Here is a 14,540-nt window from a genome sequence, read left to right as displayed (position 1 = left end):
ATCATTTTTTTTTATTCTTCAATTAGATGAAGAGTCATTTTCTGACGCTTTCTTTTATGATTTTTATTATGCTATGAAGCCATGCAGTGAGTTTTTTAGATATTGTCATTTTTGCTCTAAAATTTAAACATTACATTTTTAACGGTTTCATTTCTCTGCTGAGGTTTCTTGTCCTTTCACTCATTACAAACATATTCTTCCTACATCGTTTCCCCAATAATTCTACTGCTGCTCTAAAGTCCTCTGTCTCCTAATCAAGGTCCTGTTGGGATTGGTCTGTTGATTGTATGTTTTCTTGAGAATGGATTATGTTTTTTTCCTTCTTCAATCTGGATTGCATGCTGAACCTTGTGAATGTCACACTGTGAACTCTATCTTATTAGCTAAAGTACTGGTATTTTTGCTTCGGTAGGAAATCACCATGGTTAGGTTCAAACTACAAACTCCTCTGAGCAGCAACTCAAATCTCAGTTTCAGACTCCTCCTCCCCTGTACGTCCTGTAGTCTCACCCGCACACATGCAGTTCAAAGCTCAGAGATTTGGGCAGGGTTTGCCTGGAGAATGTGGGGCTACCCCAATCTAGCTTTCTCGGGGACCCATTTCTCAACCTCTAACAATCGCACTCACCCCAAACTAATTCTTCAGTCTAGAAAGACTGCAGGTTTTCTACCAAAATTTCAGGCACCAACACAGCATGGACTTCACCCTGCTCTGAAGCTGACAGTCCTAAAAACTCTGAAAATTCCATACTGGACCCTTTTCCTAGTTTAGTCTCCCCTCTAGACTTTGCTGCACTTTTTTACACTCTAGGACCTTCAAATAATTATGTTGAACGTTCTGTTAAGAATGTATTCTTGTTTTCCATGGGAAATTTGGCTAGAAGTTTACTCAGACACATCAGAATTTTTTTAAAAGAGGAACAACTCATTTATGTGTCCTGTCATTGAAACGTCTGATCTTGTACTCTGATTTTTTTCCAAGTGTTTTCCAGCTTTTTTTTCTTAGAGTAAAATACTTCCTTGTGATTAAAGTAACAGGCATGTTTCAAAAATTCTTTCAAAAAATTCTAAAATACTTGACCGCACAAATCCCTAGTTATCAATGCCACAAACAATAACACTGTCACTCAGACTCTGATGATCGCAAGATTAAAATTATTCCCCAGCTCGTGTAATTTTTTATCCTGAGACAGTCTCGCTAAATTGCCCATGTAGCATGTAAACGTGCCACCCTCCTGCCTCATCCTTCCTCAGTGCTGAAGTCACAGGCATGTGTCAACATGGCCAACACGCTGCTGACTTTAATTTAATTTTAATTAATCTCTTATTCACCTAGCTTTACTTTATTTCAGATAATATATAAGCAAACAAGTCTTAAGCGCAATCTGTTTTCTTCTCTCATCTGAGGTTTTCTGATATTTACAGTCTGTTTTCCTGATTTGAAAGAATACAACGCAGAAATTTCCTAGAACATAGTTCTCCTGGCCCTGGCAGATCATCTGTTAAGATGTCATTCTCCTACTTTTCAAAGGTCATATTTGATGCTGCCATGCTTTTAATGGTCCCCATATTAGGGTTTTTCTGCTTATATAAGTTAGAATAAGGAGTGCTATGTCTAACACTGGCACCCTCTGCAGTCAGAATACGTGGCTTTTGCTTGTTTCTCCTCACATCTACCAAGTTGATTTCATAATCTTTCTGTCTGTAATTTAATTCAATGTTAAGAGTGAAAGTTGTCAGCTGTGACTCATTCACAACTGTAGTAGAAATGCTGCCAGTTTCCCTGCTAAGCATTATCCTGACTTTTCAATGAGATAGATATATGTGGTATATTAAGAAACTATCTTTATGTTTTATGAATAAGAAAAGATGCTAACTTTTGCCAAATGCTTCTTCAGCCTTGATGGTGATGATCACTGGATTTTTTTCTAAGCAGTCAAGTGATAAATTGCATTGATATGCACATATGTGTGTGCACACATATAACTATTAGCCAACCTAATCTTTTGTTTCCTGTAGAAGACAAGGCATGGTGGTATGCACCTACACTCCCAGCACTCAGAGGGCTAAGGCAGGAGGATCGTTGCAAGTTTGAAGTCAGTTCGGGCTATACAGTGAGTTCAAGGCCAGCCTGAACTGCACAGTGAAACCCTGTCTTAAAAAGACAACAAATAATTATTATGAAAATGCTAACCTGAGTAGAAATCATAATTGGTCTGGTAAAATAAGGAAAACAAGATTATTCTTGATATTCTAACACAACCTCATGCATTTTCATTATAACAAACAATAAATAAAACCTAGGCTTCAGTGTGCTGGTAGCTCTAGGTTCCATCAACAAGGCCCCTTTTCTTTTATACTGCCAATGAAGCTCTATCTATTTAATTTACATACTGCAGTCTCTATCCCCATAAAACTGTATTACTATTTTTATCTAGTTCTCATTTAATTATTAACTTAATTCTAATTGTTTTTGTTTAGCTTTGTTTTTTGAGATTGGTTCCTCCTGCGTATTCCAAGCCTTAAACTCACTGTGTAGCCCAGGCTGGCCTCGAACTCCCAGGGAGTCTGCTGTGCCAGCCTCCCAAGCACTGGGCTTTAAGGTTTGTGCCACTACTCTCCAGTTCTCTAGTAATTTAATCAGCAGTCTGTTAATTTACTGTGTATCAATCCAATTAAATTTTATAGTATTATTTTTCTCAGGAGAATATCAGGAAAATTGACAAAAAATTTGTTTTGGAATATAAAAGATGATAATCATATGTGGGAAATTTTTTAAAGCATAGATTTCATGTCTAGCTTTTCAAATAACCCAACATTATAATCTTGAAAAGTATATTTCGAGATTTGTATATGGTTACTCAAGAATTTACCTAAGTGACAAATAGGGATGAATCATTTATTTGAGGTTTTGTAAAACCAAGACTACAAACCATGTATGTGTTTTACCTAAAATTTCCCTAGTCATTACCCATTCCCATGGATTTGATCCAAGATCTCACCTTACATCCCTTAATCAAATTACCCCATAAAACATAAGACAGCAGAGCAATTACAAGACACTGAAAATGTTCAAAATATACCAAATGTATATTGGCAAGAAAGTAAAGAAAATTCCTACAGGCCAAAAAGCAAACGGCGAGCTGAAAACTAAAGTACTAGTCATAAACTAACAATGTTTTCGGGTTTCCCCAGCTGCTTTGGATCCAGTGAGTAGGCCTAGATAACAGGGTGACACGGAGGAAATCCATCTTTGGTCCCTTATTCTCTGTCCCTGAGTGTTGCTTCCGTTTCCTGTTCTTCTACAAGACTTTCCCAGACCACCCTACTCCAAAATTAATATTCTCTTAGGTTCCTAATTTCTAGTGTTGGTGCTACTTTTACTCACTTGCCCATTATTTTCAATTAAAATGAATATTATTAAATATTCCTCAGGTATGTTAAAGCTGATCATTCCTTGTTCCGTAAACCAACAAGTTCTTACAGGAAAAAGATTAGGGTGTGACTGTAACCTCCATTACTAAGAGCAGCCCTAATGTTACCCAGAAAGTTGGTAACTAGAAGTGGGAGAAGTGAGATGAATGGAGCAGAAAAGACCCAAAGGATCAAAGCACTCATGCAGACGGAGAGACAGAGACACCCGTTCCCCTCCTCCGGGCGCTATTCTCCGGCTCCTCGCCTCTAAAGCGTCTGTCTTTAGTGATTGGCAGCTGCATCATTTATCCAACGCACTGTTTCCTTCTCCTCAATGCCAACTTATAGTCAGGTACCATTTTATCCCTTAAATTTCTTTTCCTCATATCTTTCCTTTTCCTCATATCTGCTGCCGCTGCCCCATTCGATCAGCAAATCCTACTGACTTTGCCTTCAAAACTGATTCAGAAGATGACATTTCCATCTCTTTGCAGCTCTGTCGTCTCCTTCCAGGTCTGCTGCAGTAACCGTCTAAACGGCCTCCTAATACCAGCCTTGAAGCCCCATCCCCGAAGTCTGTTCCCAACACAGCAGCCAGAACGATCCCTTTGAGACATGCATTCATTCAACATTCAAAGACTGTTTCCTGAGATTCACCTATGCACTAGGCACTGCTGTAGCTGCTTGAGAGTACAGGTGAGTAAAGAGATCAAAATCACTGCTCTCGTGAAGCTTCTGCACACCAGAAGCAAGGAGATGACACAACAAAATGTGATGTGAGAATATACAGTGAGTCTCTAAGACCAACGAGGAAAACAGCACAGGGTAACAGAAAAGAGTACCAGGTAAAAAGGGCTGTGTGGCATAGATTCAAGTAAGGACCAAGCCTCAGCTTCATCAGCAAAGTCACTTTTGTGCAAAAAGATTTGAAGAAGGTAAGGACATAGCCAGAAAGTTATCTGGAGGAAGAGGGGTCCAGGAAAAAGATGTTACCGTTTAGTCTCTCTTACAATATTACTGTTTGGTTCCTTGGAACTAAACTGACCGCATCATAAGCTGAAAGATTTTAAACTTGTTTTTGTCTAAATAGTACTTGTATTCTAACCCTTCGACTTTCCTAATAAGCCACAAGGGCTTTTTTAGAAATGACAAATTAAGTGAAGTAGTAGAAACTACTCGCTCATGCAAGTGAGCTTTGTCTTTTTCTAAAATTTAATTAGGAGTTTCATCTTTTATTTCACTGAGTTTTGATGGAAAGGTTGTAGTTCTGATATGTACATATGGCGAATCTAATATTCTAGGGAAAAAGAGCAAATATATCAACATGGAGGTCAACTGGGTTGAGCTCAGTAAGGTTATTAAATTTTTCAAGCACAAACACAGACTGGATTTTCAGATAAAGCCAGTTATAAAACTAGCAATAAGCAAAGTCATCAGGTTTATTAACAAAATAAAATTAGCACAAAATTCTGGACCTCTAAAAGCTCGTTAATTTCTACCTAATTGGATGAGACGAGCACAGGGCTCGGTTTTACCTTCCGGTGGTCTGTTGGATGTTGCCACAACGACGACCCCATTTTTGAACAGATTTTCAAAAAGCTGTTTTAGAATCATGGCATCAGCAATGTCAGTGACCTATGGACAACAACACATTTGTTTTATTTTAATTTCACTTCTGCTCTAACAAGTTTACTAATGGCTCATCTTTTTTAAAGATGGAAGTGAATTCAAAGAGAAAAATTCTAATTATCACCATGAAGAAAAGAATAGACAATTAAAAGCATGAAAGACTGTGTAACAGCCTTTTAAACTTAACTCTTCTCTTTTTTACAAGCCTATCATTTTTACACAAATTATCAAATGATTCTATGTTAACTTCTTTTATAGAACTACAGGTGGAAAGCATAAATAACTGCCCTAAACATTTAGGAAGTCTAATTAATGAGAACACGATCGACTCCCTTCTCCGACTGCCACCCGCCCTCCTCCACATACTCCAAAAAGCAGAAAAACAAAATAAAATACACAGGCTGTTGGCAATTTCTGATACCTTTCTGGTAAGGGTCCCAGAAAGGTGACTTTCAATGGTCATGGGACTTCAGAAATAAGGACAAGTAGCTAGTGAGACATAATCAGCTGCTGTTGAAAATAGAATGATATGACATAGATACTATTGTGCAATTGTTGCACAAAACAATTCAACAGATGGCCCATCACAAAAATAAGCAATTTCATTGTTCTTTTTAAGTGCCTTCTATTACTGTCCATGAATAATCAAAAGGCACTGCAGTCACTTTTCCAGCACAGCCAGCCTCTGCTAACCTTCACAAACACAAATATTCCTTATTTAAAAAAAAAAAAACCCTGTAAGAACAGTTAATACAGTGCTTTGGGGAAAAAAAAGTAAAAATGCATAATGCACATAAAACTACTCATCAGTTAGGTTACAGGGAAATAGGACTACTCATCTTTTCTTAAATTATTTATTTTTAAAATTCACAATGAAAACATAAGCTTAATAATTTTTAAACTTTAAAACACACAAAGAAATACAGCAGCAAGGAAAGCCGACTTCAAAAATAAATGTATACTGAAAGCTGATTTTAATCATTGCTACGTCCCCTAAGTATATGCCAACATGAGTTACCCTCAATGTGAAAATGTTTGGTATTTCTTTATTAATATATTTCAAGTAATCTTAATAAAAACTTGCTTTACATAGAGTTGCTACATAGATCACACTATTATTTTAAAGCCCTGTGAAGGAACACAGAAACCAGTGGAATTCTTACAATTTGTTCAAAATACTAAGCTACTAACTAAACGGTTCTAACACAGCTAATAACAATCTAGGTCTAACTCGCATGTCTCTTTACAGCTGATATCTTATTCAAAGTTTAATGATCTTTTAGCCACCTGAATGAAACAAAACCATGGAAGGGGGAGGTGCACTTTTCTTTATCTGTCTCAAGCTGCAACTTGAAAACATATTAACTAAAAACTACTCAAGATTCCTTAAATTAAAAAGACTTCAGGAACTTCAAAAGTGGGGATTTAAATGAAAAGCAAAGTGGTGCTGATACTATTTAACTTAGAGTTTAGGATCATTGTCAAATTTTGCTTCCACAAAACCAGTCACAGAGAAGGCCCTTTTCAAATGCATAAACACCAATGGCATTTCTGATGAGAGGACTACCAGGCTTGCAGATTTTAGTAGCAAAGGCACTTTCAAACTGAATCCCAGCAGACTCACTTTAAAAAACATATACCAATGAAAGGTTACTTAATTTCAGAGAGTAACGATGGTCGATTACATTGTTAATGTTTTTGAAAAATAGCTTGTGTCACCTCGCCTAAGGTTCAAAAACAGTGAAGAAACATGTCGCTTATAACACAGTACAGAGATTTAAACTGAGGAATACAGAAAGCAGATAGTAAAGGTTTGTGATTTTTATATTGCAGAATGCGTCTGCCTTATCAGAGTAAATTAACTTGGAGGATCTATGACTAATTAATAAAGCAGGAGTCACTTAGTGTAACAGGGTGCCAATGTGTACTCTTTTGATCTTAGTCCAGCACTTGTTCGGCTTTGCTGGAGAACAGTAATTTTACAGTATAAGTGAACAGAAGACAATTGGCCCCACATTCTTGGAGAGCCAGCTTTTTCAGCACCCAGCATTTCATTACCATCAGGAACAAAAGGGAAGGCTACAGATTACCAATAAGGGTAGTCTGCTAATACAGAGTGGAGACATTTCATTAGCATTAAAGAGGAGAGATTTTTTTATGACCTAGAGTTGCTTTCCATTATGACTCACTTATAAAGAGGGGGGAGCCTAATGGTTAATTTACATGTGTAAGTGCTTCAGTCTCAGGCAGCCACTGATTGGTACAGTGCCATGTAATGAGTGCCAAACATAAGCATGCATTATCAGTAATTAGTATTAGCACAAAAATAAGCACCTATTTTTTATTAGCAGTTTTTAATAGCTTTCCCGCTTATAAAAATGGTTGAACTATTTTTTAAACGATATATTGATAGCTTGCAGAGGAGACTCTTACAAGATAACTCTGCTAATTTTTTGTACCATATTAGTAAAACATCTAATCACTGTCCCTTTTTAGACATGAAGACATACCATTTTTTAAAAATATCAGTATCCCTCAGTATTTTCATATCTTAAGAATCATAAACAGTTTAACAACATAAATTCAAAGAGGACATAACAAATGTCCTTAAAGAAAACTCTGAGAATAGACTATTCTTTTATTTTAGCAACTAAAATCTGTTTTAAAAAAAAAAATCTGTTGGGGCTGGAGGTTTAGCTCAGCGGCATAAGCACCTGCCTTGGAAGCAGGCAGTCGTGAGTTCGATCCCCAGTACCGGTAAAAAGGAAAAAGACAAAAAAAAAAAAAAAAAAAAAAAAAAATCTATCTAGAAGTATTTCTCAGTCAAAATCAGAACAGTGGATCTCCTACCACAGGTAAAACTGAAATACTATAATCAGCAAAGATGACCAAGCTAGTGAAGAACACATTCTGCAAACATGATATAAATGCTAACAAAACATAATCTTAAAAATTCCTTAAATTTAAAAAGAAGAGTATATATCCTTGCACTTAAGTAGCAAAAATTTCCATCATCCCCTTAGTAAAATAAATATTATGTTAACTAACATCACCTAAAGGCCAATAATAAATAGATAAAAATCAAGACCCCTGAAATGTTTTGATTTGAAACATGAATTTGATGACCGTAGACATACTGTCACTAAGGATGAAGCACCTAAAATTGTTTTTTCTAATAAATCAGCAAGTGTTGTACCAGGCTTCATAGACTTACAGATAATTTTCAGATTTTATTATTAAAACACCTACCCACACCTCACTCAGCTCTAGAGCTGTATATTTAAACACACAATACAAACTATCCCAAGGGAAACATATAGCATAATTATGACTAGTAAGAGCACTGACATTGGACTTAAACTTGTTAGTTACTATCTCTGTGACTTTGGTCAAGTTACTTAACCTCTGTGACTCTCAATTTCTTCATCAATATAATGAAAACAGTAATAAAAACAACCCTGCAAAAATTGTAACGAGATATATATTAAACCATCAAGAAGTTTTAACTATGGCTACTATATATATTATGTATGTTTGTATAGTTCCATATAATTAATACATTATTTATAGCATTTTAGCTATAAATGGAATTATATATACAGCATAGTACAACAGTTAAAAACAAGAACATAGCAAGCACTACTCAGTATACAAGTAGCTGAATCACAGAATATACATAAGAGGGGCTGGGAATGCAGTTGAGTGGCAGAGGGCTTCTCTAGAAACCATGACGCCCTTGGTTCAGTCCTCAGCACCACAAAAGAAAAGACACAAAGAATATACATAATAACTGGCTGTGGGGACACAGATCTGTCATCTCAGAACTCAGGAGCTAAATTAAGAGGATCAGAAATTCCAGCCCACCCTGAGCAGCTCAGCAGGCCCCTTTCTCAAAGTAAAAAATTTTTAAAAGAGCTGAGGATGTAGCATATACGAATGATAGGTGAAATATAAGCATTCCAATAAATAAATGGGCAACACCTCAAACAGGTCATAAGAGACAAATTTGTAAGCAAATGAATGTGACAAAACCAATCGTACTACTAAGTGAATATAAATTACAATGTATCATTTTTCCTATATTAGACAAAAATGTTCAGATGTTTCAGTGTTGACAGGAACAAGTATGAGATGGAGATGTAATGTTCTTTAGGTTCTAGAAATGTAAATTTTGTTTGAGAAATACTATTAAATATAAAGGGAGCAGGACTTACTTAACAGGACTTACTTAATACTTCACTAGTTATCTGATACTAGGTTTCATTCATTCTCCAGCACTGTTCTAGACACTTGTGATAATCAGTTAACAAAATAAAGATTCATGGCCACTGCATTCTGTAGTAGAATATACAGTAGATCACCAACAATAAACATAAAAACAAAAATATATGTTCGCAAGCTAAATATGTCATGGGGGTGTGCGGGGCATCAAAAATATAGAGAGCAGTGAAAAGCCACTGTCTTAAAGGGGGTGTTAGAGTCTTGCTAAGAAAAAGATAGTTAAGTCTTTAGCAAAACTCTTCAGCAGAAGGAGACCTTTAGGATATGTGACGGATCTAACAGGAGGATACAGTAAAAATTGTTGCCTGGGAGTCAGAACAGTATACACAAACAACTCAAACCTGCGGCCAGAGATAGGAAATTAGAGGCGACAGTCCAGCCTGGAAGACCAGTTTAACCTGGGTGTGACGGTGCGTGCCCACAGTCCCAGCGACATAAGACACTGACACAGGAGGATAACTTGAGCCAAGGAGCTAATCAAATCAGTCTGGGCAACACAAGGAGACCTGGGTTCAAACTAAATAAATAAAGGAAAGGCTGGGTTTCCCACTTTTCTTCCTAGCAGCTTTAAATATGTCATTCAAGCATCTGTCCCCCAATTTAAAATGATCCACACTGCTTTCCCCTGAGCCAGCTGCAGCTGTGAGTCAGGAGGAGAACCTAGAAGTCAACGCATCCTTCCCATGAGCTAGCAGCAGCCATGAAGGCCAGAAGGACTAAGAAGTCAACTCACCCCTCCTGTGAGCCAGCTGGCCAGCAGGCTGGGAGACAGGAAGAGTTCCCTAACCCTACTGGGGGGCAACTGGCTGATTCGGAGGAACACAGACTGAGTTCGGAGGGACTGAGGTACAAAGTCAACTGAATGCTTGTATTGTTTGAGTGGCTTTGCAGGGCAAAAGCCAGTAATCTGAGCATCTGTTTAGAGAACAATAATATACAATATAGCAAACATGAGGGATATCCTTCTGTATTGTTTTTGAAATCCAAAAATAAAATAAAAATAAAAAATAAAATGATCCACATCATACAAATACAAATGTGTGTGTGTGTGTGTGTTTCTAGTTGGCATGTGCACTTCCCCTCTTTGCCTGGATTTTTATAGAATTCTCCCTGCCCAATTATAAGTAATAAGTCTTTGGACTTATTTTCTGTCTGTGTGGGAGTGTGTAGAATTTGCACCTTCCACCTGAAAAATAAGGAGCTACCTCAGACTGGGTTTTCCTCGGCACACAGCCATGTTTAGTCATGCAGCATAAAGTGAAATAGGTCAGACGAGAGCCACAAAGGTGTCCACCAGGTAAGGGATTCCCAGATGATGGGTCAGAGATGGGTCTATGCATAAAGCATCCTTCACGTGTGGGAAGGACCTCATGAAGGGAACTCTGTGAACACCCCATCCAGCTCCCCTGCATCTCCCTTAGGGCAGGGCAGTTGGCCACTGGGGGACACCACTCCATGTGGCAGAAATGAAGTGGAACCCATGCTGGTTTGTTTTAAACCAATGGTTCTGGGGATCAGAGTGTGGGTGCAGCAACATTTGGGGGCATCCTCTTATTCTACAGCATTGTAGGGAAGGAGACATTTCAGTACGGGTTTGGGTGTGTGCTAACCCAATGTTGGTGTGCTGGGGAGGCTTCTACAAAACCAGCTGCAGAGAGTGAGGATTCAGAATCCCAGAGCTCACCTCCTCACGCTCTGGCTCTCTCTGGCTCTTCACGACAGCAGGTGTACGTAAATATCAGCCTCTCCTTGTGTGCACTCATTAGGGTTTTCCTATGGTCAACACGAACACACTAGTGACTACACTAAACAACTCTCCGCTCCTCTCACTATACCAGTAACTCTACGGGGCTAAACTTTGGGATCAAATAAATGCAACCAATTTGTAATCAGTCTTATTTTACCATCTCTGTACAGATTTTCTTTCTGAGAAAGGAGTATTTACACCCAGTTATTAACCATGGCTCCAGACCTACGAAGAAAACAGAATGGAAACTGTAGAGAGCAGTGAGCAAGGCTCAACATGTCAAAGAGATCCAAGAGGAAGGAGGATCTGAGCAAGAGAAGCGACGCTATCTTATATAACATCTTATATAACATGACGTCTCTCCCGCAGAGTATGAGCCCTTTACATCGGCTTTTCTGTTGTCTGCACCCAAAAGCACTGCCAACAGACAGGGCCCTCGTCTTTGGTCTTCTGCACTTCACCCCACCAGGCAGTTCTCCTTCCAGAGGAGACAACTGACTTTTTATTAAGGAAGGTGGCATCTCTGCCAGTATTGTGACCCATGTTTATACTACATTTTACAGAATACAGCAGTCAAACAGGAAGGGGAGGCTGCATTCTCATGGCAACTATTAAGAGAAAGAGACACAGCGATCCGGCCGAAGAAGGGAGCTTCTTGAGACCAGGCTGGGGACAGGGCTGAAGGAGCACCTGAGAACCGCACCTGGGGCGAGGCTGGGGGCCTGGGGAAGCGTGGAGGCTGGCAGGTGACCGTGGAGCCCTGCACCCTTCCTCGTAAGGGGACTCAGACACTCTCCATGTCTTGTTTCTCCTTATCACTAAGAAGGAGCCTCCCTCTGTTCATGGGAAAGCAGACAGGAGCACCCCATTCCCCCCTCACACCACACGAGCCCGAGGTCTCTGACAAGCCTGAGGACTAGCTGCTCAGAGAGACATGCCAGGGACAGTCCATTCAGCTATGGGACAAGTAGAGTCCTGTCATATAGAATAAAGCTCTTTAAAGCAACTGAGATGAAAGAGCAAATGATTAAATAAACATGAAACTAAGTCAGGCAATGGCAGATATCTCTATCACATCTGCCTCTTCTTGGTTAGTAACATTTTACAAAGGTCTGAGCAATTTCTTTTTGATCTTTGTGACACTCAATATGTAAAATAAAAAAAAAATTAAGACAGGGTCTTGCATATAGTCTGGGCCTTGAACTCCCCTTGAACTAGAGGTGATCCTCCTGTCTCAGCCTCCCAAGGGCTGGTTATTATAGGCATGCACCACCATGACCCAAGAAAAATTACTGTTGTTTCCTGTATTTCTTTTGTAAGACTGGGCACATCTGGGACATTAGTAACCTGACAGTTTTTGGTTCCTTCTCCCCGTCTCTATGTATCAGCCTTTTGAAATCTGAACTGAATGGAGAATACCCACAGCAGACAGACGGCATTTGTTAGGACTTCACTAATATCATGGTAGTAAGATTTTGGGGAGCACTAGAACTTTCAATCTTCATGATCCCCTTCGTCTATCAAAATACAAAAAAAAATTAAGAATCCAAAACTGTACTGGTATAAAAACAAATACAGGGCCAGGGATTTAGCTCAGCAGCATAAGCGCCTGCCTTTGATCGTGAGTTCAATTCCTGGTACCAAAAAAGAAAACAAATACAGTCCAGATAGATATGCATACAGGCTGGATTTATTACTGCATATCCATTTATTCAGTTTTAAGAGGTATGAAATTAAGAAATTTTCATGATTCTTTTTCTTTTCTTTCTTCTTTTCTTTGTTTTGTTTTTTATTGTTGTTGTTCTTTTTGTTTTTTAGGCAAGGGCTCACTATGTAGCCCAGGCTGGCCTTGAAGTCACCTCAATCCTCCTGCCTCAGCCTCCTGAGGGCTGGGATTACAGGTGCCAGCACCACATCTGGCTAAGACATTTATAAATTCTTTTCTTTTTTTATGGTTAAGACATAAATTCATTTTTTTTTTGACAGAGTCTCAATATTTAGTTCAGGCTGGTTTTGTACTCACAGTGATTTTTCTGCCTCAGCTTCCCAAGTGCTAGGATCACAGGCGTGCACCCCCACACCTAGCTTTCATAAATTTTAAACTGTTTCGAGGGCCCTGGACACTGCGCCCTCTGCCGAGTAAGTTGCTCTGCTATTTTCCTCGGACTCATGTGCTTTGCAATCCAAAGTTTCAAAGCTCCCCAACTTTCTTAGTCTTGCCTTTGAAAAGCCCACATGCCACAGACATGTGACAATCATTCTCTCAATATCTCAAAACGTAAATTTTTAAAGGTCAAAGTAATAATTTCATACGTAGGAAATTCTGATGCCTTTAGATACCCATCTCTATGTGGGTAAAACAATAACTACTTTAAATGAAATATGGATGCAAAAACACATTTTAAAGCATAAATCATTTCATAAAGTTTGGATATTAATATATCATTTAATGCTTCCATTGAAAACTGAAATTTTAACTGTGCTAATTCAGTTTTATATAGAGCTATTCTGAGTAAAAGGCATAACAGAAAATTGGAAGAAATGATTTTTCTAAGAGGCTTGAACTCAGGGCCTTCACCCAAGAGCTACATCCCTAGTCCTTTTTTAATTTTTTATTTTGAGGCAGTCCTGCTAAATTGCCCAGGCTGGCCTCAAACTTGAGATCTTCCTGCCCCATCCTCCCAGAGTGCTGGGATTAAGGCCTGCACCCCCACATACAGCTTATTGATGCCATTAGGGGTGCCATTTTCAGAACTAGTGGAAGCCCCGCACTTTCTGCAATGCATGTGTGTACTCCATGTGCTCTGCACAAAGGGGGACCATCAGGCTGTCTTAACAGGATCAGAGGGAAGAAGCCAGGAGCCCCCTCCCCAGGCAGCTCCTCATATCGGCGTTCTTGGTGAGCTGTTCTTTCTTCTCCATCGTTAATCGAAGCCAATGCTAGTTACACATATCCAGCGGTGGAGGAGATCTGTCAGGCGGGATTTTTGATAAAAGAGTCCTGACCACATGATAGCCCTCCTTAGAATCTTCCCACCGAACAAGGGTCAGGAAATGACTCACCACCAACCCACAGGCATAACGTCAGAAAACCTTAAGACAGAAGCAACTTCAAAAGATCAAGTAAGGCCATCTTTTCCTTTATCAAGAATATGTATGACACAAGACTTTAATGGAATGTGTGAGCCACTGTACTTTACATAATGCTTTAAAAAATACTCAAGTATCTCTAAAGACATCATTTTAAAAATACACTATCTCTGTGGTATAGGGGGAGGGTGTGTAGAGCCACTGACAATAATTTAGAGGTGGGATAAACTTTTCCTGTAAAAAACTGAGGAGTAAATATTTTAGGCTTTCCAAGCTGCAGAGACTCTCTGATGGATTTTTATTTTGTTTTGTTTTGTTTGTATTTGTTTTTGTTTTCTTTCTTCCAAGTACCTCTGTTATAGGCAGCTGAGCTAGTGAG

The 14,540-nt window shown here is 38.8% G+C and overlaps 1 protein-coding gene across 3 annotated transcripts in view; it reads right to left on the bottom strand.

The window, feature by feature from the left end:
• Afg1l (AFG1 like ATPase) overlaps positions 1 to 14,540 on the bottom strand; it is a 217,662-nt gene that overhangs the window by 137,291 nt on the left and 65,831 nt on the right. For all 3 annotated transcript variants that reach the window (XM_063253978.1, XM_063253977.1, XM_063253979.1), the window contains exon 6: positions 4,950 to 5,049. In XM_063253978.1, coding sequence (XP_063110048.1) covers positions 4,950 to 5,049 — 100 coding nt within the window. The remainder of the gene's footprint in view (positions 1 to 4,949; positions 5,050 to 14,540) is intronic.

The sequence above is a fragment of the Cavia porcellus genome, unplaced genomic scaffold, assembly GCF_034190915.1.
Source record: "Cavia porcellus strain 051 isolate PalLab524CR breed Dunkin Hartley unplaced genomic scaffold, mCavPor4.1 scaffold_7, whole genome shotgun sequence".
In the NCBI taxonomy this organism is placed as follows: domain Eukaryota; kingdom Metazoa; phylum Chordata; class Mammalia; order Rodentia; family Caviidae; genus Cavia; species Cavia porcellus.
Note: the sequence above shows the minus strand (reverse complement) of the source record. Positions and strands in the feature narration are given on the sequence as shown.